General features: G+C 36.7%; 2 protein-coding genes across 7 annotated transcripts; one reads left to right on the top strand and one right to left on the bottom strand.

Annotated features, from left to right (window-relative positions):
- Positions 1-607: 607 nt before the first annotated feature.
- On the top strand, positions 608-24,746 carry LOC124284548 (serine/arginine-rich splicing factor 10-like). 2 transcript variants are annotated; one of them, XR_006900581.1, is made up of 9 exons: positions 608-737; positions 2,031-2,135; positions 4,133-4,236; positions 4,856-4,967; positions 5,403-5,432; positions 5,811-5,870; positions 7,022-7,355; positions 23,054-23,058; positions 24,732-24,746. XR_006900581.1 is itself a non-coding variant. In XM_046720628.1 (7 exons), the coding sequence occupies exons 1-7, from the start codon at positions 673-675 to the stop codon at positions 7,098-7,100; spliced, it is 555 nt and encodes a 184-aa protein (XP_046576584.1). In that variant the 5' UTR covers positions 608-672; the 3' UTR covers positions 7,101-7,485. The 2 variants fall into 2 exon arrangements, 1 of the variants encoding a protein (XP_046576584.1); XM_046720628.1 differs by lacking the exons at positions 23,054-23,058; positions 24,732-24,746 and having other exon boundaries at positions 7,022-7,485.
- Positions 12,174-21,945, bottom strand: LOC124284547 (serine/arginine-rich splicing factor 10-like). 5 transcript variants are annotated; one of them, XM_046720623.1, is made up of 7 exons: positions 21,806-21,945; positions 19,016-19,120; positions 15,861-15,964; positions 15,271-15,394; positions 14,868-14,897; positions 14,445-14,510; positions 12,174-12,533 (listed from the first exon to the last, which is right to left on the bottom strand). In XM_046720623.1, the coding sequence occupies exons 1-7, from the start codon at positions 21,868-21,870 to the stop codon at positions 12,455-12,457; spliced, it is 573 nt and encodes a 190-aa protein (XP_046576579.1). In that variant the 5' UTR covers positions 21,871-21,945; the 3' UTR covers positions 12,174-12,454. The 5 variants fall into 5 exon arrangements, with proteins under 5 accessions (XP_046576579.1, XP_046576580.1, XP_046576581.1 ...); XM_046720624.1 differs by lacking the exon at positions 19,016-19,120 and adding an exon at positions 17,539-17,643 and having other exon boundaries at positions 21,806-21,923; XM_046720626.1 differs by having other exon boundaries at positions 12,402-12,533; positions 14,429-14,510; positions 21,806-21,922.
- Positions 24,747-24,879: the final 133 nt, after the last annotated feature.

Genomic DNA, 24,879 nt, shown 5'->3' with positions numbered 1-24,879 from the left:
CATTCGGGCAACAATATAATTCAAACTGAATCTGTTTTGCCAAACTACATATAAGCACGCTAACAATTGCCTACAGGTATTGTTTCTGTTTGCCTCGCGACAAACCATCGGTCCGCTCGCTTGCATGTCCCCTATCAAAGGTAAACACCTAGAACCTAATTTCTATGTGTCATGTCTCCACGCATCGAAAAGCTGAAACAAGGTACAAATTCGTAAATATTTCTGTCAAATCTAGCTGCTATAGGTTCCGGAAAATACTGAAATCTGATCCCGCAAATTGTTTCCCAATCCTAAAGTTGCCGAAATTTGTAAAGGGTCTCGACTGCGATCTAGTTAGACATCGATTTTTAGTATCCTAAACTATTAATGCTATATTATCCTGATCGTTTCTCTATACACACCCCATTTCTGGTGTGATATTGCTGGAATATTGCTAAATGCTGCGTAAAACCCAACTCGTCCATTCATTCTCCATACACACACATGTTCGAAAACAACTTTTGAAACATTCGCAGAAACGCAGTATTCGTGGTTTCTCGGCGCAAATTTCATTACGGATTTTCACGAAGGACACAAAGGCTAGGTTCGGTAATTCCCGTCTAGAGCATGCGCTGAGCCCACTTCCCACTTGAGACGAAAGCTGGACGAAGGAAGAGAAATAGACCAGAGAAAATGTCGAGATACACAAGGCCACCAAATACTTCTCTGTACATCAGAAATGTCCCTGATACTACGAGGTTAGTATGTTGTTAGGTTAAAAAGGATGTATTACATTTAGGAAGCAGAATTTAAGCTTTACAAAACCTGCTAGGCCCAGCACAACGAAAATGCGAACTATTCGGCCATTTCGACTGCGAAATTGAAGCGATGCAGGGTTCTACCGATCATTTAACGTATGTCTGCAAACACCCACGCAAATATCGTATTGACTTTCACATTAAGCACAAGCATTTAAACTGGAAGCAAAAGAGGAAATATGTAAACTCTGTCCTAAACTCCCTTGACTTGAATTGGATTTTATGATTGGACGAAACAGAAACTGACTCAATTATACTTAAAGGCTTATAATGCTCAAAACTGGCATCAAATTATGCATTTACCCTGACGGGGTCTTACCACTATATAAAAGAGACGAAAGTAAAAAACATGCAAGGGCAAGTAGAGCAGCATGGTATGTTTTTGAACAAACCTGGCCAACGTCATAGACACGTCAGACGCAACTTCAAATGCTATTATTTCGGACACTATCTGATCACTTACCTCAATATTTAGTGATGTGACTTTTGATCTTATTATTTTAACCATTTTCCTTAGGATCCATAAATGCTAGTTCCTGATATATAGTGTAGAGGAATATTTACCTCTAGGAGTTCGTCTGTAACCCCGCTTGAAATGTATTCTATTCATTAGGATTATTGGTAAGAGTTCCTCCCGTTCCCCCATCCCAAATAATATTTATAAATATGCTAAAATTATTAACAAAACTTGTCACAACAATTACTAGAGAACTCAAAGTGACTAAAAGTCCAAAATTTAAGTTTGGGTTAGGTTTAGAGTTAGGTTTGGTAGGACTTTCGCCCATATCCCCTCTAAATTTTAACGATTAAGAAAACAATTCTTATAGTAGCTTTTTTAGAAGGTGAATATAATAAACATAGGCGTATTTTCTTAGGCATATAATCATTTAAAAAATATGGGGGTTACGGGTGGAAATCTTTCCACGTTCTTTGTGTTCCTGATTAATAACCAGATGGCTGTTAATGTTGCGCTAATGAAAGACTGTATAACAAAAGTGTCTTATACTGTGGGAGGCCATCTATTGACCAAAGATTCATTGTTGTCGTTAGGAATGACTGTATGTGGTGGAGTAGACTTGAGTTTCCTCCGGGAAATAGTCTGTGTGGTGGAGTAGACTTGAGTTTCCTCCAGAAATAGTCCTGAAAAGATGGGGATAACCGTGATAACTTGTTGGTGGGGAGTAATGTTCTCTTTTTACATGCTTATTATCTTTTCAACATTTGTTATTTTAGACCAGATGAGTTGCGAAGTTTGTTTGGCAAATATGGACCCATAAGTGATGTTTATGTCCCTGTGGATTATCACACAAGAAGAGCCCGAGGATTTGCGTACATACAATATCCTTACAGGAAGAACTAAATGTTAATGATGCAGTCTGTGACATTAACCACTAGTCCGTAGCCCTCTGTCTATTTGAATGTCTATTGGTTAAATGAAACACAAAGCTCCACTGATAAGAGTTTCGGGCAGGTGGACTCAGGTTTTTGGGACAGACTGGATACATCTTTCTCATGTTTCTCATGTTTATAGGCTGTGATATTGCTGAATTGGTGTTATGTCTTGAGAAAAAACACACAGATGATATATTGCTTCATTGATTAGGATATTAGTACAAATTTACATAGCTCAGTTTTTCATGTCTTGAATCTAGAATATGCTCAATTTACAATAATAAGTTTGGCACTGTTGATTTTTCTTTTGTCTTGCTTGTATGATTTGGTCAGATTCTAGATGCAGCACCTCTGCTTCAGAACCCTTGGCTGGACAATGATCATTTCGATGAAAAGATGCTTAAAGAAACATTCTGAATCAGATTATACTCGAAAAGCCTCAGGAGGAAAACAGGAAATAATGTAAAACTGCAACTTTCTTAGTTTATACAGTTCAGTTAGACTATTTACACCAGGTTCACTAGTTACCCTGAAACTAATATCAAGATGCATCTTGATTAATTTCTTTCAGCCTACACCAGGGTCATGCAGTGATCATCCTGACAGTATTCGTATAAACAATGTGTTGTATTTGCCAATGATAATCATTTTTCACTTTTTCATCAGAAATCAAAGTCAAGTTAGAGTACGTGGAAAAGTAAAGATCAAGTACAGTTCTATGCACAAGCCCCTTTTGTGCACGCTGGCTAGAAACAAGAGACCATTAGATAAAGATACACCACAGATCAGTCTATGCTGTCATACAGATTACTGATGAACTGATCAGTCAGGGCCGATGTACAGATAACATTTGGCATGATCAAGTCATCGATGAGCACAAAAGCAAGTTGACAGGTTTGACCCACAAGTCAAGCAATTCGACAAATTTGGCATTTCCAGGTCAACTTTCAGCTGAATCTCTGAAGTCGACATTTTGGCGCAATCAAGTGAAGTTTGGCATTACACAAGTATTCACAAGCAGAAAACCCAGAAAAGTTAAGACTCAAGTTTATAACTAAGTCAAAGCCAGACCAAGATAATTAAAGACAAGTCATCTTACTCAAGGCTTCAGATACAGTGCTTACCTTCTCTAGATGAGGGCTGGCTCCAATTACAGGAACAGTGGGTACATTCTAGCAGGATGGTTTTACAGTCTATTTTGTCAAGTTGGCAAAGTTAAAATATCCAATCAAACAGAACAGTTTCCCATCTGCATGCTTCATTTCCTTGTAAACACATCTTGTAAACACTCTGGTTTTCACTACTCAATTTCTATTTGTAATTAACTGTTTTTCCAGCTGTTACTATGAAATATGTTGGAAGAATATGTTGAACATAAATTAATCTGATTAGAATATGTTTGCATAGATTAAGCTTTAGATGCATTTATAAGGAAGTTATGTTGCTTTAATGGAGTGTTCCAATTAACTAATGGTTTTAGTTTTTGAACTGATGATCAAACATGAATTCTGTGATTATAGTGAGTATAACACAACCCCCCAAAATTGGGTAACAGGCAATGTGGAGTGGTCTTTTGGAATTGCAATCTTTCCACTGATATGTTTTGTGTTACAGATTGTAGTAACAGTTCCCCGAGAGTTGTATTGTTTACATACGGATACCAAAGTAGAGCTTGATATATTGTCTTTGTTTATTTATCAATGATCAATCATATATATTGAATTTTGGAACCAGCGATAATCATTAATTGTTAACCATTTATTAACAAATTTACCCAAACTAGAACAAATTAATGGTACAATGCAGTTTATTATCTTACAAAATTGTCATATATTGGGTATTTGAAAGGTGGCCTTTCTTTGGTAATAATAAGTTGTGTGATTTAGTGGATTTGTTAGAGTATGTTTTGCCATGCCTTTGAGTTACAACCTTAACCAGATCACATTTGAGGATGCCAGAGATGCTGATGATGCATTGTACCATCTGGACAGAACACGCTTCTATGGCAGAGAGCTGGAGATCGAGTTTGCTAGAGGTGATAGAAAAAGTGAGTATTACTTACAAGAGTGAGTGAGTTTAGTTTTATGCTGCTTTTAGCAATATTCCAGCAATATCATGACAGGGAATACCAGAAATGGGCTTCACACATTGTGCCTATGCAGGGAATCGAACCCGGGTCTTCGGCGTGATGAGCGACCGTATTAACCACTTGACTACCTCACCGCCCATTACATAAAAGAGAACAAAGGCTTTTTATTGAGAAAACATATGGGGTAACAGTTATTTGCAGGTTTAAATGTTCTGTGGAAACTGCATGATGTTTAGTTTTTGAAACATGTTATTGGGATATTTAGTGTGTGCTTGTGATTGTATTGGGTGAATATTACTTTTTAATTGTGAACAGTTATGTTAAAGGTAGATAAACAGTTAACTTTGTAAACAGCATACATAGCACATTCTTTCAAAAATAGATTTGTTGATCGAATCCATTAATATTGTTGCGTGGAAAGCTTTGGACCATTGTAAACAGTAGAAGGGCAGAAACCATGACTGTCCTTATTATAAACATGTTTTCTTGTGGAAGATATAGTAGCTTCTCTAGTCTCTGCCATCAGACATTTCCTCAGAAACCTTATTGATTGTTGCATATTTTCTCTTATTTTCAGCTCCGAATCAGATGAGGAACAAGGAACGAGTGCGCCGCTCCCCGTATGGTCGAAGCTATTACGATGACTATGACCGAGGCAGTCGCTACAGGTCCAGAAGTCGTAGTCCAAGGTCAGTAATGGAGGAGTAAGATAATTTCACTGAAAATAGCTGTAACCATTTCAGATCACATAGCCAGTAAGGGCATGTTGAAGAGTCCGATGTAATCACTGAAATTAGATCGATGATAGACAGTTTTCAAAAATGAAAAATTAACAAATTTACACAAAAGACAAATAGTTCATTTTACTATAGTGATGAAAAACAAAGGTATTTTAGCTCTAGCAAAGTTCAGGTTTGTGGTCCATCAGGTGACGCGAAGATAGTTTATTCACCAAGTTGGACACCAACCATACATACCTTTTCGTTTCCTTGCTATTCCTTGTGTATATCAGGTTGTGAACTTGTTCTGTTTGCTAAGAATGGGTTTTTGGAGTTTTCATGTTTAACGGTTAAGTCTTTGTAATTTGTGGGGGTTATTTTCAGACGACCATGTTTCCTTTGCAGGAGATCGAGAAGCAGGAGTCCAAGGAGAAGGTATAGTCAAGCATCATGTACAACAAACTACACTTAAATGTCAACTAAAATGATGTCACCTACGTGACCGTGCTCTGTCAAATTCTTGGATCTTCGCTCATACATTTGAAATCTGACTGCTCAACATGCAGGTCTGTGACTAGCTGCAATATTGCATCTTCCATCCCTTATCCATCTCTCCTCACACCAACTTTTATGTAACATTTTCCCGTGACACTCTTCCATCCCCTATCCTTCACTCCTCCCAGTATTAAATGAACATTCCCTGAATAAAGTTCAAATATTGAAACTTTTAGTCTATGTATTAAATTGAGGGGGTAAATATAGTGATCACATTAGTTTTTTTTATGTATTTTGAGATATTTGTTTTGTCCTCAGGAGGTCTCGCAGCAGATCCTATGAACGGAGAGGTTTTTCATCCCGATATTCAAGCAGACGGTCAGTGCTGCTATTTATACTCAAAACCACTTTAATCTTGACTAAGTGACATTTGTCATATATACATGGGTGTGTATGTCATATTGCCTGGGTGATCATCATCATTCCTGTGTATCAGTCCAATCATGTTCTGTTTCCATGATCTTATTTATGAAGCTTGGTGTTGAGGAAGGCTAAAAACCTTTCTTGAACAAATATTGTCTTATTGCCTTGGAAGCAGTGCTTTCCCTTAACTCTGAAAACTGCAAGCTCTAAGGACCCAGAACCATAAAAGTGTGGTCCTGATCAGAATGTGTAGGTCCTATATTTTAATATGGAAATAATACTCTTAGCTATTAGGGATGAAAAAGCTGTCTCCATAAGGACATTGTGATGCAGACAACAAAAGCTGTTGGTCCAAGTGGTTTTCAGTCAGCATCAGACCTAACAGGACCAACGTTAATTTCGGACGCTACTTACACGTAAAAATTGGCTTGCTACGTGCCTGGTTAGCCCACAAGTTCAAATTCTGTTTACCTCAATAGACAGTTGCTAAGCTCTCTGTCTATTTATGATACTGGCGACTGAACAAAATATGAAAACATTGTTTAGGTTCGCAACTATGCTGCATGGTTTTGAAAATGACAGATGAAATCTTTGTAAAGGGCATTTAGAAGTGGAATGCATAAGAAAGGCAAGATTTATGGATGTCAACTTCTTTATTGTGAATATCACGAAGTTGACATCCATAAATCTTGCTTTTCTTATGATTAGAGATGGATTAATAGGATTTAGACCTGTTTTGGCCTGGAAGTAAAATTGTTTGCTGACTTTTTTTCTTGCCCTGTCCATACTGCCACTAATCTATACATGTGCTGCATATGTCTATTTTTCCAAGGGCATTTGGATTTTCCATCATGAAAAAGGTGTTTTTTTTTACATACAACTGAAAGTAGCTTTGATCTCATTGCAAGACCAGAAGTCTGTGAAAACAAAGGATGTTTTAGGGAAACTTTAAACACATTTTAACCAGATGGTCTCATGCCTTTTTTCGTTTACTGTTTTCAAATGTTATTCTTAAAATTGATTTCAAGTATTGTGATTTAGATTCTAAGCCTTTTCAGGTCAGTTGAAATATTGATTTTGATCATACTTGTGAATATTTTTTTCAGGTCACGATCCTTCAGTCGCTCCATGTCACGAGGAAAGTCTCCTGGCGGCATCAGTAGGAGTCCATCAAGTGACAACTGAGCATCTTATTTCATTGTTGATCGTTTCTTCAAGATGAATAAGCTTCATGTACATTTTTAGCATCTAGTATCATTATCTGTAAATATGTCCAGTCTGTTTTCTGTGTACACACTTGAAATGCTTCTGTCATATTTTCTACACAAGTCTCTAGTGGTGTTACATCCGAGGAACTGAAGTTGATATGCTCCTTGTAAATATATCTTAGGACTGATGTTGTTGAAACAACTAGTTTCACTTATGTTCTCCTATTGTTGAGTTGCTTTTAGACCTCCAGAATGTGAGATGCTCCATTTTTGGTATTACGGATTTCGTCTACTGTTAGTCACATGTCAGTCTAAGTGATACGTGTGTATATGACTGTAATGGAATAAAGATATTTTCCTGATGTCAGTTTCTTGATCACTCTTTCCTCCATCACTTGTCAGATCAGCTGATTTTTACTGGTGTGGTATATGTATAGGATAAATAGAGATTATCAACCGAGTGTGTTTCCGTATCATTAATATCATATATTAGGAATAAAAATTGTATTATGCGAGCATAATGCATATTCCTAATATATGATTAATGATATTGAAACACACAAGGTTAATAATCTCTTTATGATATGTCATTCTTAAAACTACTCTAAAAAAGAAGCAAATCGTATGTGAATTTATATGAAGAGAATCGAGCATTCCCGTAAGAACACTTAGCGGTACTCCAAGGTGAAGGTTGTTCACGACGGCGTCATATGGTTGTGACTATAGTCCGTTTGGCTCAAAATCGGACCGATGAATTGCAATCTATTTCGAAAACTAATAAACATATAACACTCAATGAAACGCTGATCATAATAAAAAATTCAGACCAACTCTGTGATTTGTTTGCAGAATTTAAGTCCTAAAATTAAAAAAGTTGTTTAACAAACTATCATTAAAATTTTGACACAGTTCACTATTTGTTACGAGGGAGGAGTGCAGAGAAAGGGACAGCCAGGTGTTGGAGAAGCACGTGCACAAGTGCCGACAAAGTTATTAATTCATTAGCCTGTGCTGTGCTGTCTCCATCCTTTCTCGCACACCTGGCTGTCCCTTTCCCTGCACTCCTCCCTCGTAACAACTAGTGAGCTGTGTCAATATTTTAATGATAGTTTGTTAAACAACCTTTTTATGCCCCCGCCATATATGGCAGGGGCATAAAGGGTTACTTTCGGTGTCCGTCCGTCCGCACGAAACAGGGAATGTATTCTATCCACTTCTCCACCATAACCGCTCTGTGGAATTCAATGAACTTATACATGGGCTTTCTTAGGACTTTAATGGTGTGCATCTCATATTTTGTTTTTTTATTTTATTGTTTTTTTTTGTAAGTTTAGAGACATTTTAACTTAGGTACATTTTGCTGAATTTCTCTATGATGATAGTGTAATAGGGGATGAAGTCTATCCACTTCTCCACAAAAACTGCTCAACAGAATTGAATGAACTTCTACATGTCTTTTGTAGGGACTCTAAAGTTGTGCATTTCATAATTTTTTATGCAATTTCTTAATTTTGTCACTTTTACAGATGTTTGAACTTAGTTTAATGTTCTATTCAGCCAGTGTTTGTTCCATCCAACGGGGTGTACGTTATCCACTTCTCCTCAAAAACTACTTTATGGAATTCATTTAGATTACACATGTGCTTTATAGGGACTCTAAAGGTGTGCATCTCATATTTTGATTTTGTTTATTTTTCCAATTTTAATGCTGTTTGAACTTAGATAAATTTGGTTGAATTTCTCTCTGAATATAGTGTTGTAGGGGGTGAAGTCTATCCACTTCTCCACAAAAGCTGCTCAACAGAATTGATTGAGCTTCTACGTGTTTCATTGGAACTCAAAAACCACTGCACAAAACTCATTTAGCTTACATATGTCTTTTATAGAGACTCTAAAGGCGTGCATATCATATTTTGTTTTTGTATTTTATTTTGTATGTTTAGAGACGTTTGAACTTAGATACATTTTGTTGAATTTCTCTTTGATGATAGTGAATAGGGGATTAAGTCTATCCACTTCTCCACAAAAGCTGCTCAACAGCTGTTTATTTTAGGTCTTAAATTCTGCAAAATACCTCGGAGTTGGTCCGACGTTTTGATTATGGTCAGTGTTTCATTAAGTATTTTATGTTTAACTCGTGCTTAAAATGAGATCTTTCTGTCTAAAAGGAACAACAAAACCGGGCAGGGTTTCTATTTTCATTGCGGGTAACCACCTCATCAATATCAGTTTCTGATACCTGACAGAATCGATTCGTCATCTGTATTGTGATCGATACATCGAAATCCTTGGTTGGTACCTTTCTTAGACCATTGCCTTTCAGTCGTGCCTCATAATCCTTACCTTCAATTTGAACGAAGTACTTCGTTCATGTTTTCCAAAGTCAGTTACTGCAGTAACGACTCCAGAACCTCTTGTCATCAATGCTTACAGAATCACCAAATTTGAGAATGGGGACAGCCATGTTTGTGTACGAACAATGTGAACTCGTGATGTCATCAATGAAATGTTAACGTTTTAGGATTCACATGGCGTGTATGGAGTTTTGTGAAAGTAGTTCGTGGATTGACGTAATTTGCATAGTTATCAGATTTGGATACCAAGTTTATCAGATCGCTTTATTGCACCGAGAACAACCGCCATTAGATGATAAAACATGAGATATAATTTCAATGTTTGGTATTTACTGTTGAAATCAATTGGGATGAGACTGGCAATGCACATGCACTACCCATCTTGTGAGGAACACACAGTTCATGCTGACAATCTTATTCTTCACAGCGGTCCTTCGTAGCCTAGTGGATAAAACTGCCAAGCTACTAAGCGGAGGGTTGCAGGTTCGAAACCAGGTATCGGCACTATATGTTGGAAGTTTTCAATGTGATATTTTTACGATCACATTCAGTGATCGCAAGACAAAGTTGTATCAATCTTCAAAACAAGTAATAAGTCAAGGGCTATTCCTCAGAAATTCATGGAGAATCCCTGATCTTACCGAACACCTCAATGATAATTTTTAACTGTTTGAAGCACGGGTATCGGATCATATTATGGAGTACCATATCTCTGCCATGCACCAGAAATGTGCTTCACATTGTACCCATGTGGGGAATTGAACCTGTGTCTTGGACATGACGAGGGGATGCTTTAACCACAAGGCTAGCCCAAACTCAAAAGTTATTGTCATGCAGTTTAATGCTTGGGTTCGTTGTTGTTTAACGCTAAACCCAGCAATGTTCCAGCTATATGACAGTTGTCTGGACCAGGCAAATCCAGTGATCAACAGCATGAGCATCGATATGCAATTGGGGCACAATGACATTTCACTACATCAGGGAAATGCCTGTGGGATCAGGGCAGACTTTTGGTGATATGTTTAAAAGTGTATTATGAAAGTCAAAAGAAATTCCTTTAATATTTCTGGACAGGAAACACGGCAACATATTCTAATGAAGTCGTTCTGTGGTATTATGGTTAGTGTCTTGCTACTGTTCGGTAGGCAGAGTTTGATTCCTGTGATCCATCATAAAATGGTCGATCCTCTTTGCAAGATTTATGTATCAACCCATCCTGTATTGGTGTGAAAAGAAAAGCCTCTGAAGAGATTACATACAAACCACTCCTCTCTGAAGCAATGGTCAATATCCATGATATAAACCTACGATAACAAGAGTCATCAGAAGATGACATATCCCTCCAACCCCACATATTTGAAAGAACAAATCATCTGACAGTTACATAAAGTCCAGCTTGATTTTTTTTTTTAGACTAAGTCCAAATCTTTCCCATGAAAATCATGAAAAATATAAATGCCAAAAATCTGTATATAGCAAAAGGCCTCAAGGTCTGCCTCATAATATCTACCAAGTTCTGATGATATGGAACGGTTTTCGAGTTGTGCTCCGGAAACGAAGCCCATCCCTTCCTTTTGAGACTAAGTCTGAATCGTTTCCATGGAAACCAAGAAAATAAATCACAAACGTCTGTAAATAGCAAAAGGCACCACCTTAGGTTCTGTTTGATATATCTACCAATTTTCTTTGAAAAATATTGAAAGGTTTTTGAGTTATGCTCCAGAAACTAAATGATTACGGACAAGGTGTCGACTATATCCATATCTGTTACTGTAAGGCTATTTGTTTTAACAAATCACTATATGCACAAATCCAATCATCACTTTTGTTATAATGCACGGTCAATTGTTTCATGTAGCCCTTTTACACGAGAAGATTACAAACAAGACAAAGTCATCAATATCCCCCTCAATTGCAAAATATTCTTCATGATTATGTCTACGAGTTATGATTATGTCAAATATTTAGGTGTGTATATAGAAAAGTGGAGGGAGAGTACTGAAAGGTTTTTAAAGTTTTGCTCCAGAAAGGAGCACTATCACCAGTTTCAGTCTATGTCAAACTTATTGCCATGGAAATGCCAAAAATATTTTATTCAGAAATCCAAAACTACCAAAAGGCACCAGTACACCATCAGATCTATCTATGTGCCAAGTTTGGTGAAGAAATAGTGAACGGTTTTAGAGTTCAGCTCCGGAAAAGTGTACTACCACCAATTTCAGGCTAAGTCAAACTTGTTGCCATGGAAATGCCAAAAATATTTTATTCAGAATTCCAAAACTACCAAAAAGCATCAGTACACCACCAGATCTATCTATGTGCCAAGTTTGGTGAAGAAATAGTGAACGGTTTTAGAGTTCAGCTCCGGAAAAGTGTACTACCACCAATTTCAGGCTAAGTCAAACTTGTTGCCATGGAAATGCCAAAAATATTTTATTCAGAATTCCAAAACTACCAAAAAGCATCAGTACACCACCAGATCTATCTATGTGCCAAGTTTGGTGAAGAAATAGTGAACGGTTTTAGAGTTCTGCTCCGGAAAAGACAAATGTGCACGGATGGAGTCCATTTTAATACCCCCCCCCCAAAAAAAAACGTGTTGCGGGGGATAAAAATAAGACTGGTTCTTAGTTCATTTGGTGAGGAAATCCGAATCTAGCAAAACTTGAAGAGGAAGAAGAACAGTCAAGCATCTGCTAGCAACATTATCATTTATTACAGGATAAAATACTTTTAAGAACATAAAATGGCAACAGTTGTGTACTGCTTGCATTGTTCAAGTAGAAAACCGCTTGGGGTGTCAGTCTCCTTGTTCAGTTCAACAGCTATGGTGTGATACAGCGAGATGCACACATGATCAGACACTGAGATATGTACAGATGAAATGAGACAACATTGCCACAAGATGCTGCTGACATGTTCGAGCTCACTCTTCACATGATTATCAGATGTAATACTTGGATCTAGGACAAAAGGATCACTTCTCCCCAGATCTGCTTCGACTGCGACCACCAGGCGACTTTCCCCTTGATGGAGAACGACTGAAGGATCGGGATCTGAAAAATCATGGTGCTAATTTAAGAACTGATAATACTCAATATACCATGTGAACATTTGCTGTCACTCATCATTTCTGGATGAAATTATGTGATGAAAGATCAAAACTGATATATGCCAACATTAAATGAAACGATACACACAACAATGTAAAACAAGAAGACAAAGTCATCAATATCCCCCTCAATGGCAAAATACTCTTCATGATTATGTCTACGAGTTATGATTATGTCAAATATTCATGTGTGTATATAGAAAAGTGGAAGGAGAGTATTGAAAGGTTTTGAAAGTTCTGCTCCAGAAAGGAGCACTGTCACCAATTTCATTCTATGTCAAACTTGTTGCCATGGAAACGCCAAAAATATTTTATTCAGAATTCCAAAACTACCAAAAGGCACAAGTACACCACCAGATCTATCTATGTGCCAAGTTTGGTGAAGAAATAGTGAACAGTTTTAGAGTTCAGCTCCGGAAAAGAGCACAACCACAATTTCAGGCTAAGTGAAAATTGTTGCCATGGAAACGCCAAAAATAGTTTATTGAGAATTCCAAAACTACCAAAAGGCACAAGTACACCACCAGATCCATAAAAAACGCGTTGCGGGGGATAAAAATATTAAATTTCTATTAACTAGGAAAATTATGCACAAATTTGATATGCATTTCTTAGGCTATAAAATAAGAATTGGTAGTCAGGCAGTGGCTTTTGAAATTAACCGAGTGGGCAGGTGGATGCCTTTTTTTTCCCAACCATGGCAAGTTAACTTTATCCCTTCATCTAAGTTGAAGCAGCATGTAATGATCACTGTGGTGGTAACACTTTCAGCAGTAAGTCCAATCGTTTGTACAGTTGTAATTCACAGAACTCAACTCATGTTATCAAATGTTTATAGTGTATGTACAATGTATACCATACTATCAAGAGCTTAGTCAATATATTCATGCACACCAACCTGATAACCAGCTAAAAATACTATTTATGGTCACCTTTGTTTTAATATCAGGAGAATTTGTTATATATGAATACATAAATTGTGCGCATGAAATATGAAGACGTTCTTCTAAGCACATAAACCCTGAAATAGTCAACAAATCCAAACTGGAGCATGCATGTTTGCTTTTTCCTTTCCCAAGTGTTCATTGTTTATCTGGACTTCATTAGCAATGCATTATAATAGTATTATTCAAGATTTCATCCAACATTCTTTACATTTACTTTCGTGAAATCGTGTTGGGGCAGATGATTGTGTTTGTGGTGATGCGGTGGTGCCTGAGAAGAAAGACATTTCTAGGCCTTACAGAGTTTTTATTTTGCTTACTGAAACCAATAATGATTAACCACTAAGGCTGTAACGATTCACTCGTATATTCGGTGAATCGAACCGTAGCCCTTCATGAATTCAATTCGTTATTCGTGGTCAGCAGAACCGAATATTAACGAATATTTACGGTTTTTTAAGGGAGCATGTTTTACTTGAACCCTTGTGTACTTTTTGAAAGTGAGATATGCAGTAATGGAATATGCCCAAGTCATGTTAGTTTGCCAAGGCCACACATGGTACTGTCAATTATAACTATTACATACCAAATTTGAGTGTCATGAGATGACTGGTTATTGCTGTGACAAATCAAAACTGTCAACATGGGCGTTCCATATTGTACATCAATCACTTAACTACAATATTGTATTCGTGAATAATTATTCGTATTCGTTACCCAATAATCATGATACATATCATATTCACCACATAGTGTATTCGTTGCAGCCCTATTAACCACAGTAAAATATTTACATGAATATGCAAAACTCATTTGTTACAAAGTCCCCCTGACAATACTGAATGAGTGGACCAGGCAATACTAAAAAGATTAGAGGTAAGTATTGTATAAACACCTGCAAGTATGCTCACCGTCGTTTGGGGGACATGCTTCTTTTTCTGTCATAAGACCTGCTCCTTGACCTGCTGTAGGACCTCCTGAAACAGATGTTTCTGTATATACAAACACTAATTTCCATCTCATGCCTATTACTCTGTATCGTGTCATGTTACCAAGTCAGTCAACAGTCTCATACTCTACCTATTTCCACCTTAAAATGGAGTATGAACATTGGTGTCTAAAATGAAGCATTCTGAGGTCATTAATACTTGCTTCCATAATTATTGAACATAGGGACCCCTAAGTTCTGACTTTTTTTTTTAACTACTATGCTTATGAAAATGAAACCCTTGATTATCAATGTTAATTTGGAACATAACTATAAGAGGATGATAACTCCATGCTTTAAACAGAAGCTACAAGAATTAAATTGTATTTATTATTATGTATCTTACCTTCGCCTTGGGGATCTTGTTCGAGATCTCCTGTTAACAGAAGTTAAAGACAAGATTTCAAGATACGAAGTAAGATCCAATTCATGTAGTGTATCTCTAGTCTAAATATATTTAGATTGACTGACTGCATTTACACACAAGTACATATACTTCACAGGGCAGCATTCATGTAGTGTACTTGGCTATCATACTTAAGAAATGTTTTTATAATGGTAGTGAATGAGCAAGTTTAGTTTTACGCTGCTTTAAGCAATATTCCAGCAAAAACATAGTGGGGACACCAGAAATGGGCTTCATACATTGTACACACGTGGGGAATTGAACCCGGGTCTTCGGTGTGATGAGTGAATGCAACCACCCCCTACAATGGTAGTGAATACTAAGAGGCAAGTCAATAACAAACCTAGGACTCCTTGATCTGGACCTGCGGCGACGCCCACCACGATCTCCACGGTCATGATCATCATACCCATGACCTCCAAATGGTGAACGGCGTGTTCTTTCTTTGCTTCTCATCTGTCCAGCAGCTACAAAAGTAACATTGTAATCAAATGTACATTTTCTAAATCGAACAGAATTTACCAATTACCTCATTATTCTAAATTTGTAAATACCGAAAGGAAAATAAGCTTAACGACATTCAATAATTATTGTTTTTTAAAATAAGGGCTGTAACTGTATGTCGATGATCCATACAGAGTATGGGTTATTTGAAATTCAATCTTTTCCAGGTAAATTCTCAGCGACCAAAGTATGTGACTGCAATTTAGATAAGTTCAGATTTGCACAAATTATTATATTTGCAACAATAATTGTTCTGTTACTGATGTTTATTACCAAATTAGATACCTGTGAATGGCAGTAACCATTATGTCACTATTCTCTTATTGCCGAAGCCACCAACAACCAATCAGTTACCCATTGAGTGTTAGTATGACATGGCTCCTTCTTGCACATCTAGCCTGCATTACCAATCGGAAATTTTCCACTCACTTTTTCTATCACCTCTAGCAAACTCGATCTCCAGCTCTCTGCCATAGAAGCGTGTTCTGTCCAGATGGTACAATGCATCATCAGCATCTCTGGGATCCTCAAATGTGATCTGGTTAAGGGCTTAACACACACCTTTGGCAAACATTTTATCAAAGAAGAAAAGAATGCTGAATTGATAGGCTCTATTCATGTTACAAATGTTCACTGAAACAGTTTAACAGTTTAAGAAAGGAAAAAAACTGTTCAACCAAAAACATGTTCTCTTAAAAAAAATTACGAACAGGTAAACAAAATGAACAGCATGCGCCTTGCATCGTTTGAATGTGATAGTACCAAGTTACAATAAAATAGAACTCAATTTGCTGGATATAAGTCAACTTAGCCAAACAGACACCAAGAAAGCGACCATCAGCCAACAAGTGACAAATGACCGTTGTTGGCTTGCCTTGAAACAGCTTCAACTTGGAACTTGTTATTCTTGACCTTGACTACTATGCCTTGTGAAATGCTTTTAGTGCCTTGAAACCTGGTCATAGATTGCCCTGCTTGACTTGTAAAAGACAAATGGACTTGAAATGGCTCGAAATTGCTTTGAGTGCTTGAACTGTATTGGAATGATTAAGTGGGCTTGGTACTGGCAAAGACTTGGAACTTGTACTGCCTCAAGCAATGGGACTAAGGAAAGCAGGGGAAGCCCAGCTATTTTGGACAGCCTGGACATGCAAGGGGACTCGCTTGCGATTTGCATGGTAAACCGTAGCAATTGACCCATGGTGTCAGCCTGTGCTTGCTCTTTGCCTGGCTCTAACTTTGTCCTTTATAGGTTGTACTTGTTTAACTTTAACTTGTCTTTGTATTCTGATAAAAGAAATGAAATAACAAGTTTAATCAAGTTGGATGTCAGACAAATAAAATGTTTCTTCCCTTTCAGCAAGTTCAGACAATCTTTGACAATTTTCCAGTCACAGATTAATTTACAACATTGTGCTACAAATCATTTTAACATTGGTAAACTAACATTCAAACTCTGAAACAAATGAGGTTAGTTGATTGTGGTATTGAGCTTTGCTAAACGACAATCTCCAAATTAACCAGTTTTCATCTTAACATGGTTAAGTTGCGATAATCATGAACCAAATGATAAAATTGTGCTTCTAAAATGGTTAAAATTCAATTGAACACTTGAAAGAACAGTCAAAATGATTAAAATCTTTTTTTTAAAAACAGGCCAAAAAGCAATAACGAATAATTGGAAAACAACTTCATAAAACTGTCAAAATTATGAGTGGTGTGTAATCTTTATTGGTAAAAATGTCACGATTGAAAAATTGTATACATCTTGCACGTATCATGTATGGTGTTTCATCAGTCAGCAATATTACAGCTACATCACTGTCATGTGTTTATGTAGATGGTCCGACCAAACAATCCATGATCAAAGAGGGGGAAAAAAGAAGACGGGAAAAGCACCACGTAGCAGCAAACTTGTTGAACCACTGTTTTGCTATTCCGGTACTAGTGCATCACTTGTGCACAGGACAAACTTGAGATAGATGGAGGTCTCCAAACCCTTCAGAACATTCCTATTGTAGAAACTACAGAACGTAACAAACTGAAGAAACGACCAATCACCCCAACAGTAGTTGTGTCAAGTATTGGTCCACATATTCAAGGATATTGGATGTATGCGAATCCTCGGGGTCTTCTTGTGTAATAATCCACAGGGACATAAACATCAGTTATAGGTCCATATTTGCCAAACAAACTTCGCAACTCATCTTGTCTAGAAAACCAATTAAAGTTCATTTAGGGAAACCATAATAATAATAAAAAAAAAAATCAATGATGTATGATCATTCATATATATGTAATTATGTATATGATGCCAAGCATGTGACCCAGTTTATTACAATTACTAATTTACTTGCAACATTCTGAATAGCAGCATGTATTACTTGAAATATAATAAAAAATGCGGACAAACCACTGAAAATTCACAGAAACTTTTTGTAATGTTTTGTCAAACTGCTCATGGTACATACTAGAATTCACATAAGTGGTGGCGGGTCTAGGATGTGATCATGAAAAGAATGGGCCATACTTGGGGTAGAAACACTGCTTCAGACAGGATACTTTGTGCCAATAGGGCTGGCTAAAAACATTGATAATCAGAAATACTGCCGATGAGAAGAATTATTTGCCATTATCAATATGAAAAAATGTCATTCTTAATATCATAAATAAATTATTGTGATGAAATATAGTTTTAATTTACTTGCACAATACACAAAGCTTGGTCTTTATTCACGGACTACTAAATTATGTTGAGGTCACTGGTGTTTTTAGGTAACCCATGCATACATATGCAATGATATGAAAAATGTTGATTTCTTTCAGACATGTTGGACAATTTTTTCTCAAGACCATTTCTGATATTTACCGATTATTCATCTCTATCGATAGCCAGCTCTATGTGTCAATATTGATTATTTTTGTTGTTGTAAATTTTGTACATTTCACATCAAAGATGACAGAATGGTGCCATAATGAAGCATTAATCATCCTTGTGTTCTTTCAAGAGGTAAAAACTAGGGCTGTAACGAATCCACCAGAAAGTGAATGATACATCTCACGATTACTGGGTACAAATACAATTTTACTGAATAACAAATTGTTTGACCATGTTCAGTCTTAATTTATGACAACAATGGCCAGTGATCGCAATACAGTTAAATTTAATACATGAGTGTTGCTATCATCCTGACTGGCGTAGAATTTTGTATATCTCGTGTTGATAAATGCACCCAAAATAAAGTAAAAACACCTGTTAAAATATTCATGAATATTTCATTCTAGTGATCGTGATGGATGAATTGAATTCATGAATGGATACGTGTCGATTCACCAAACACACAAGTGAATCGTAACAGCCCTAGTAATAACAAACATCACAGCCTATAAACATGAGAAAAAGACGTATCCAGCCTGTGCCAAAACCCGAGTCCACCTGCCCGAATCTGTCTCATCAGTGGAGCTTTGTGTTAATATTTGGTCTTTCATTTAACCAATAGACATTCAAATAGACAGGGGGCTACGGACTAGTGATTAATGTCACAGACTGTATCATCAACATTTAGATCTTCCTGTAAGGATATTGTATGTACGCAAATCCTCGGGCTCTTCTTGTGTGATAATCCACAGGGACATAAACATCACTTATGGGTCCATATTTGCCAAACAAACTTCGCAACTCATCTTGTCTAGAAAACCAAACGTTCATTAAAGGAAACCATATAAAATCCATGACTTATAATCATTCGAATATATGTATATATATGACAAGCATGTCACCTAGATTGTTGCAACATTCTGAGCAGTGACATGTATTACTTGAAATATAACAAATGCAGACAAACCATTGGACATTCATAGAAACTACTTTGTAATGTTTTGCCAAACTGGCCATGATCCATGTTAAAATTCACAGAAGTGGTGGCAGGTCTAGGATGTCACCATGAAAAGAATGGGCAACACATTTGGTAATAACAGTGCTTCAAGACATAAACATGACAAAGATGTATCCTATCAGTGCCAAAAACCTGAGTCTACCAGCCTGAACCAGTCTCTTGGTATTTCAGTAGAGGTTTGTGTTAATGTATGATCACTGATGATCATTTATTTAACTGAGGACTTTCTACAGGATTTGGGTTCAGGAATAATTGCTAAAGTCACAGACAATATTTGATTCCATCATAAGCTCCCATTACAAGGACATTTGTACACATGCAATATCTTCTTGTGTGATAACCGTCGTGCATATAATCACTTACGGGTCCATATAGATCTGCTTTACCTTCACAGCTAATCCTGTCTAGAAATGATAATCCAATTTGAAATCATATATCATCAGGGCTCCAGATAAAGGCCGTATCGGCGTATGTACGGATAGAAAATAAGCACGATATGACAGGAAATAATTTAGGCGACGAAGCAGATACGCACCATAGTAATGGTGTATGGTCTTAAAATAATTTAGGCATATTTATCAGAACAATTATTGTTTTATTGTATATTGACCTGGTTACACAAGAGTAACAATGTTGTGGTGCATATATGAAACGAAACACAAGATTACTGATACACCATTAAATTCCATTGAGTACTCTAACGTTTTTCCAGTACTCATGTATTGAAAAAATAAGGAGTACGTACTCCTGATGTTGAAAATTTATCTGGAGCTCTGAATCATTAAAGAAATTTGATTGCAATGGACCAAATACAAATAGAAACTGTACCCCTGGACACACAAGACTCCCTACAGTGTATCTGGGAAAGGACCATCTGTGCACTGCATTCTGCAGTAACTTCAGAAGACCATTCATAGCATCATTATGTCATCCATTTCACACAAATACTGACACACATTCTTTTCGGCTTTGCTATCTGCCTCTACTTGAAAATTGTGTCCGCCTGTAACCCCCTTATTTTTCTAATCATTATATGACTAAAAATATACGCCTATGTTTTTTTTTATAAACAGCCTATATCTAACCCTAAACCTAACCCCTCGAAATAATCCTAATAAATAGAATACACTTCAAGCTTGGGTTACTGGCGGAACTCTTACCTTTTCAATCAAATTTGTTCAATCACAAATGAACATTTATACATAATCATACCCAATGTTTGTGCAAGCACACTTATGACAAAGATGGAAAGTGATGTTATTCATGCCATAGTAATGAAGTTTCCCTTGACCAAGGTTACCTATCTATTCAAACAAAGAACTCTGGATTCTTTACACAAGATACAACGAATCACAAGACTGTTGTACATTCAGGCCGTTTAGGTCACACATTACAGTGTGTGAATTTGTCATTTAACCTTTCCAGTGTACTATTAACTGCTATATATACTACCAATAAAGTAGTTGCCTTTATTTCCATGTTGAAAAAAACGCCAACATTTCCTATTTTTAAAGAATTCATTAAGGTATACCTTAAAAACGAAGAATAGTGCATTACTAATTCATTGAAAAAAGACCTTACAAACTCGTTTCTAGAACATTATCCAAGTTTTGTTAAACTCTATGAAACAGGTTACTAAAATTTTCAATGCAGTAATACAATTATCTCACATCATGACTGCTACATGAAAATATTCAACAGTGGTCCAGACTAATCAGAATAGTTAACGTTGTTGGTATGACATAAAATTCATGAGCCTGACAAACTGGATCCATTTTTTTGCGTCTTGAGACCTGAGCACTGGTTGACCTTTTCGGGACACATCCTAACAAAGACTCTCCAGGGGCAAAAACCCAAAAATAAAATCTATAGCAGGATTGATAAAATCAACCATATTATATGCAAATAATCGAAGGAAAGAGTTTCTAAGCTTGATGAGCTGACAATCTATTGAAACAATTGAGAACAATGGAAGTTCATCCTAGTTCGTTTAACACGGCTTGAGTTGGGTTTGGTCTTGATCATGTCGATTACAAAGTCATTCTACATGGCAGGTAACATTTGCCTTAATACCGTGACAACATAAAGATTAATAATATCCAACTTTATGTTGACCAAAAGGTGATATGTATACACAACTTCTGCTAACAATTGCTCGTTGCCAGGATAGGAATATTGAAAATGTTCACATATTGGCAAATCGGGGATTAATTGCTCTACCTACGCGAAGAATCCACCCTGCAAGATGCCACTACCAATCCTGCAATTTGTGTTTCATACGGTAAGTACATACAACATAATTTTGCAAATTAGGCAACAACGCGACATTCGGCTGGCCCGCAACTTCGTCTTCAGCACCCGACATTTTTACTCGAATCCCATGCGCTTTTCCGAGCCAATTCACCTGCTTCATGCGTACTGCGATTGAAGTCTTACAGCAAACCAACCATACACCTACCAATATAGTACTATACTAACCTAGTTCCATCGGACACATTTCTCACGTAAAGAGAAGTATTCGGCGGTCTTGAGTAGCGTGACATTTTCTGCTCCTGCCTTGTGTTCCAAGCACGAGAAGATCGAACAATGAGCTAGTGCGCATGTGCTCCTGGACGGAAATTACCGACAGTTGCCGAGAATCTGGCTGCGTTTGAACGAATGTTTATCTATTGAGATTGAGAACCACAAAGCAATATAAATTTTTTAAATCATACGACGATAAGTCATATTAAGCAGTCTAAGTAAACTTAGGCTCAGTATTATTCCTTACACTGCTGACCATGGTCTATCATGGTAAAATCGTCAATGACCATGTTCTACCATTGTTTCGGGTGACCATGGTCTGCCATGGTATACCCAGAGATGCCAACCTCTACGATTTTATTGTAGTCGCTACGAATTTTAGCCTCAAACTACGCCAATACGATTGCTCTCGAAATTCTACGAAATTTGTAAGGAATTCATTAAAATTTGGATATATTGACAAAAACATATATTTTCGTTGATTAAATACATTTTCGCCAAAAGGAGATGAGAAAAAGAAATGTAATGCTGATAATTTGGAAATCTGCTGTTGGTGTCATGTTAACTTAAAGCTTCATTCTTGATTAGTGTCATATTATCTTTCTCAGAATCCATCATGATTTTAAGTACTTAGTTGACTACTAATTTTATGGTCAAACTGCTAATTTTGATCCCAGTCTAAGTAAACTTAGGCTCAGTATTATTCGTTACACTGCTATACTGAGTCTAACAAAACCTAGTAGAAGGTCGCGTCAGCTAACCGTTGAGCGACCTATGACCGTCCACGCGAGACGGCCGAGCGGATTTAACCAATCAGACAACGACTACTTGTTAGGGCTCTGCGGGACGGTTTTTGAATTTTCTTTTCCCTGGTCGTTGACACTGATCTATCAACAAACGAAAATCCTCATAAAACACAGATATTTGACCTGCAGCGCTTATGGGTTTCTAATGACATGGTTACTATTTGCTTATATTTTCGCAAGATAACATCCTTGAATATTGACAAAAATGATATTTTCAGCGACTATTTACTCATTGCGCGTATCACTCGGAAGCGATCGTGTGGAAATAGCATTCGGAATCGTTCGGGGTTTTGAGGTAAAGGTTCAAACGGTATGTGCGAATGTTAACTTTCGCGATTTGGTAAGCTGTGTTCTGATTGGTTAGTCCAAAGGGTTAGCTGACGCGAACTTCTACTAGGTTTTGTGAGACTCGGTATAGCAAGACAAGACAAGACAAGATTTTTATTAGGTCAAAGACCAATACAATATATATATATATTGAATATTTGCCTGTGCACATGGCGATGTACGTATATAAAGAGAGCAATCACATTGTTATTATCATTATAGCCCAAGAGTGAGGATATGTATGGACGATTTACAAAAATTCAACTTTGTTTCTTTCATTTAAGATATGATAAATACACTTTGCAGCTTTCAGTACTTCAAAACTGTTTTCACCTTTTAACAATTTGATAAACTTAAACATACTTATATTTTCCAATAAAGTATTACTTAAATGCTGTTTACGTATTTCTCGATATTTTGGACAAATCAAGAGTACGTGGTACTCATCTTCTATTTCGTTAGTACAAAAGGGACATAATCTATCAGCAAGTGGGATTTTAGGCACACTCCATCTTCCTTTTTCAATCATAAGCATATGTGAACTAAGTCGGAAACGTGTAAACGCAATTCGGTACTTCCTAACATCAATATTAGTTAAATATTTCTCGATGCACAGAGTTTCCTTAATATGAAGATACAATCTAGTTTCACTTAAAGTTGATAATTGATGTTTCCACATTTGAGAATAAATGTCCTTAACCCTTTGCGTAAATTCTCTCACAAAATCACAACTTTCAGGAACATATTGGGCAACCCAAATATAGCCAAAACCAAACCTGAAGAGCGTATCTCTCAGTAAACTTGCCCAGTTTTCAACATCAGGGTTCTCATTTGAAATATTCAATAATGAATTATACATCAAAACTATATATCTATCTGGTTTACTTCTCAAAATCTTAAGCCAATATTTGATAATCCTGACAAGACGAATAACTTTCAAAGGGAATGTACCCAATTCTCCATATAAGAAAGTTGATGGAGTTGACATTTTGACATATAATATGTGTTTCATAAATTTCAAGTGTACCTTTTCAATAGCATTAGCTTCCATAAAGCCCCAAACCTCGCAACCATATGAGAGAATAGGAGAAACAACTGATTGGAATAACTGATACTGAATATCTGGAGTAATGTACGCATTATCATTGAATATATTGTACAATGAACCAAGTGCCTTCAAACCTTGTTCTGATAAGATTTTCTGAGCTTGTGAAAAACTGCCACCTGTTGAAAATATTAAACCTAGATATTTAAAATTATTGATTACCTCAAGAGGTGAACCATTATAGGACCATTTTTCAGCCTTGCCTTGTCTACCCCCTTTACGAAAAATAACAACCTTAGTTTTTTCGGTATTTATGGTCAAGCCCCATTTCGTGCAGTAAGTAAACATCCTATCCAAACCGTCTTGTAAACCTTTAACACTATTGCTAAAGAGCACCATATCATCAGCAAATATCAACAGAAGTAAACGTACATAAGAAATAACAACTCCCAAGTCATCAATAGAAGAAAGTTCTTCTACTATATCATTAATAAATAATGAAAACAACAGTGTAACGAATAATACTTAATCTAAGACTGTCATATTAAGCTGTGTGTATTCGTACCCGCCATGTTTTGAATGAACATTCCTGAACACGAAAGCAATGAAACAGTGGATTCTATAAACATGGTATGAGGTCTTCAGCTCGAGGACCCAACAGTAACATTTAAAACTTAGCATCGTGTATGAATCCTATTTTGAGCGAGCTGCTTTAGACATTATAATCTGTTCACAACTTGTACAATATAGGTATATAACATTGCATAAAAGTTTGTAGCAGAAAATACACGCATACTCTGTGACAACGATTTGCTATCAAGTTATATTAGATCATTAATCAACCTTTTCTG

Source organism: Haliotis rubra, unplaced genomic scaffold, assembly GCF_003918875.1.
Source record: "Haliotis rubra isolate DU_JTF1 unplaced genomic scaffold, ASM391887v1 Scf339, whole genome shotgun sequence".
In the NCBI taxonomy this organism is placed as follows: domain Eukaryota; kingdom Metazoa; phylum Mollusca; class Gastropoda; order Lepetellida; family Haliotidae; genus Haliotis; species Haliotis rubra.
The sequence above is the reverse complement of the archived record's forward strand: the minus strand, read 5'-3'. Positions and strand labels throughout refer to the sequence as shown.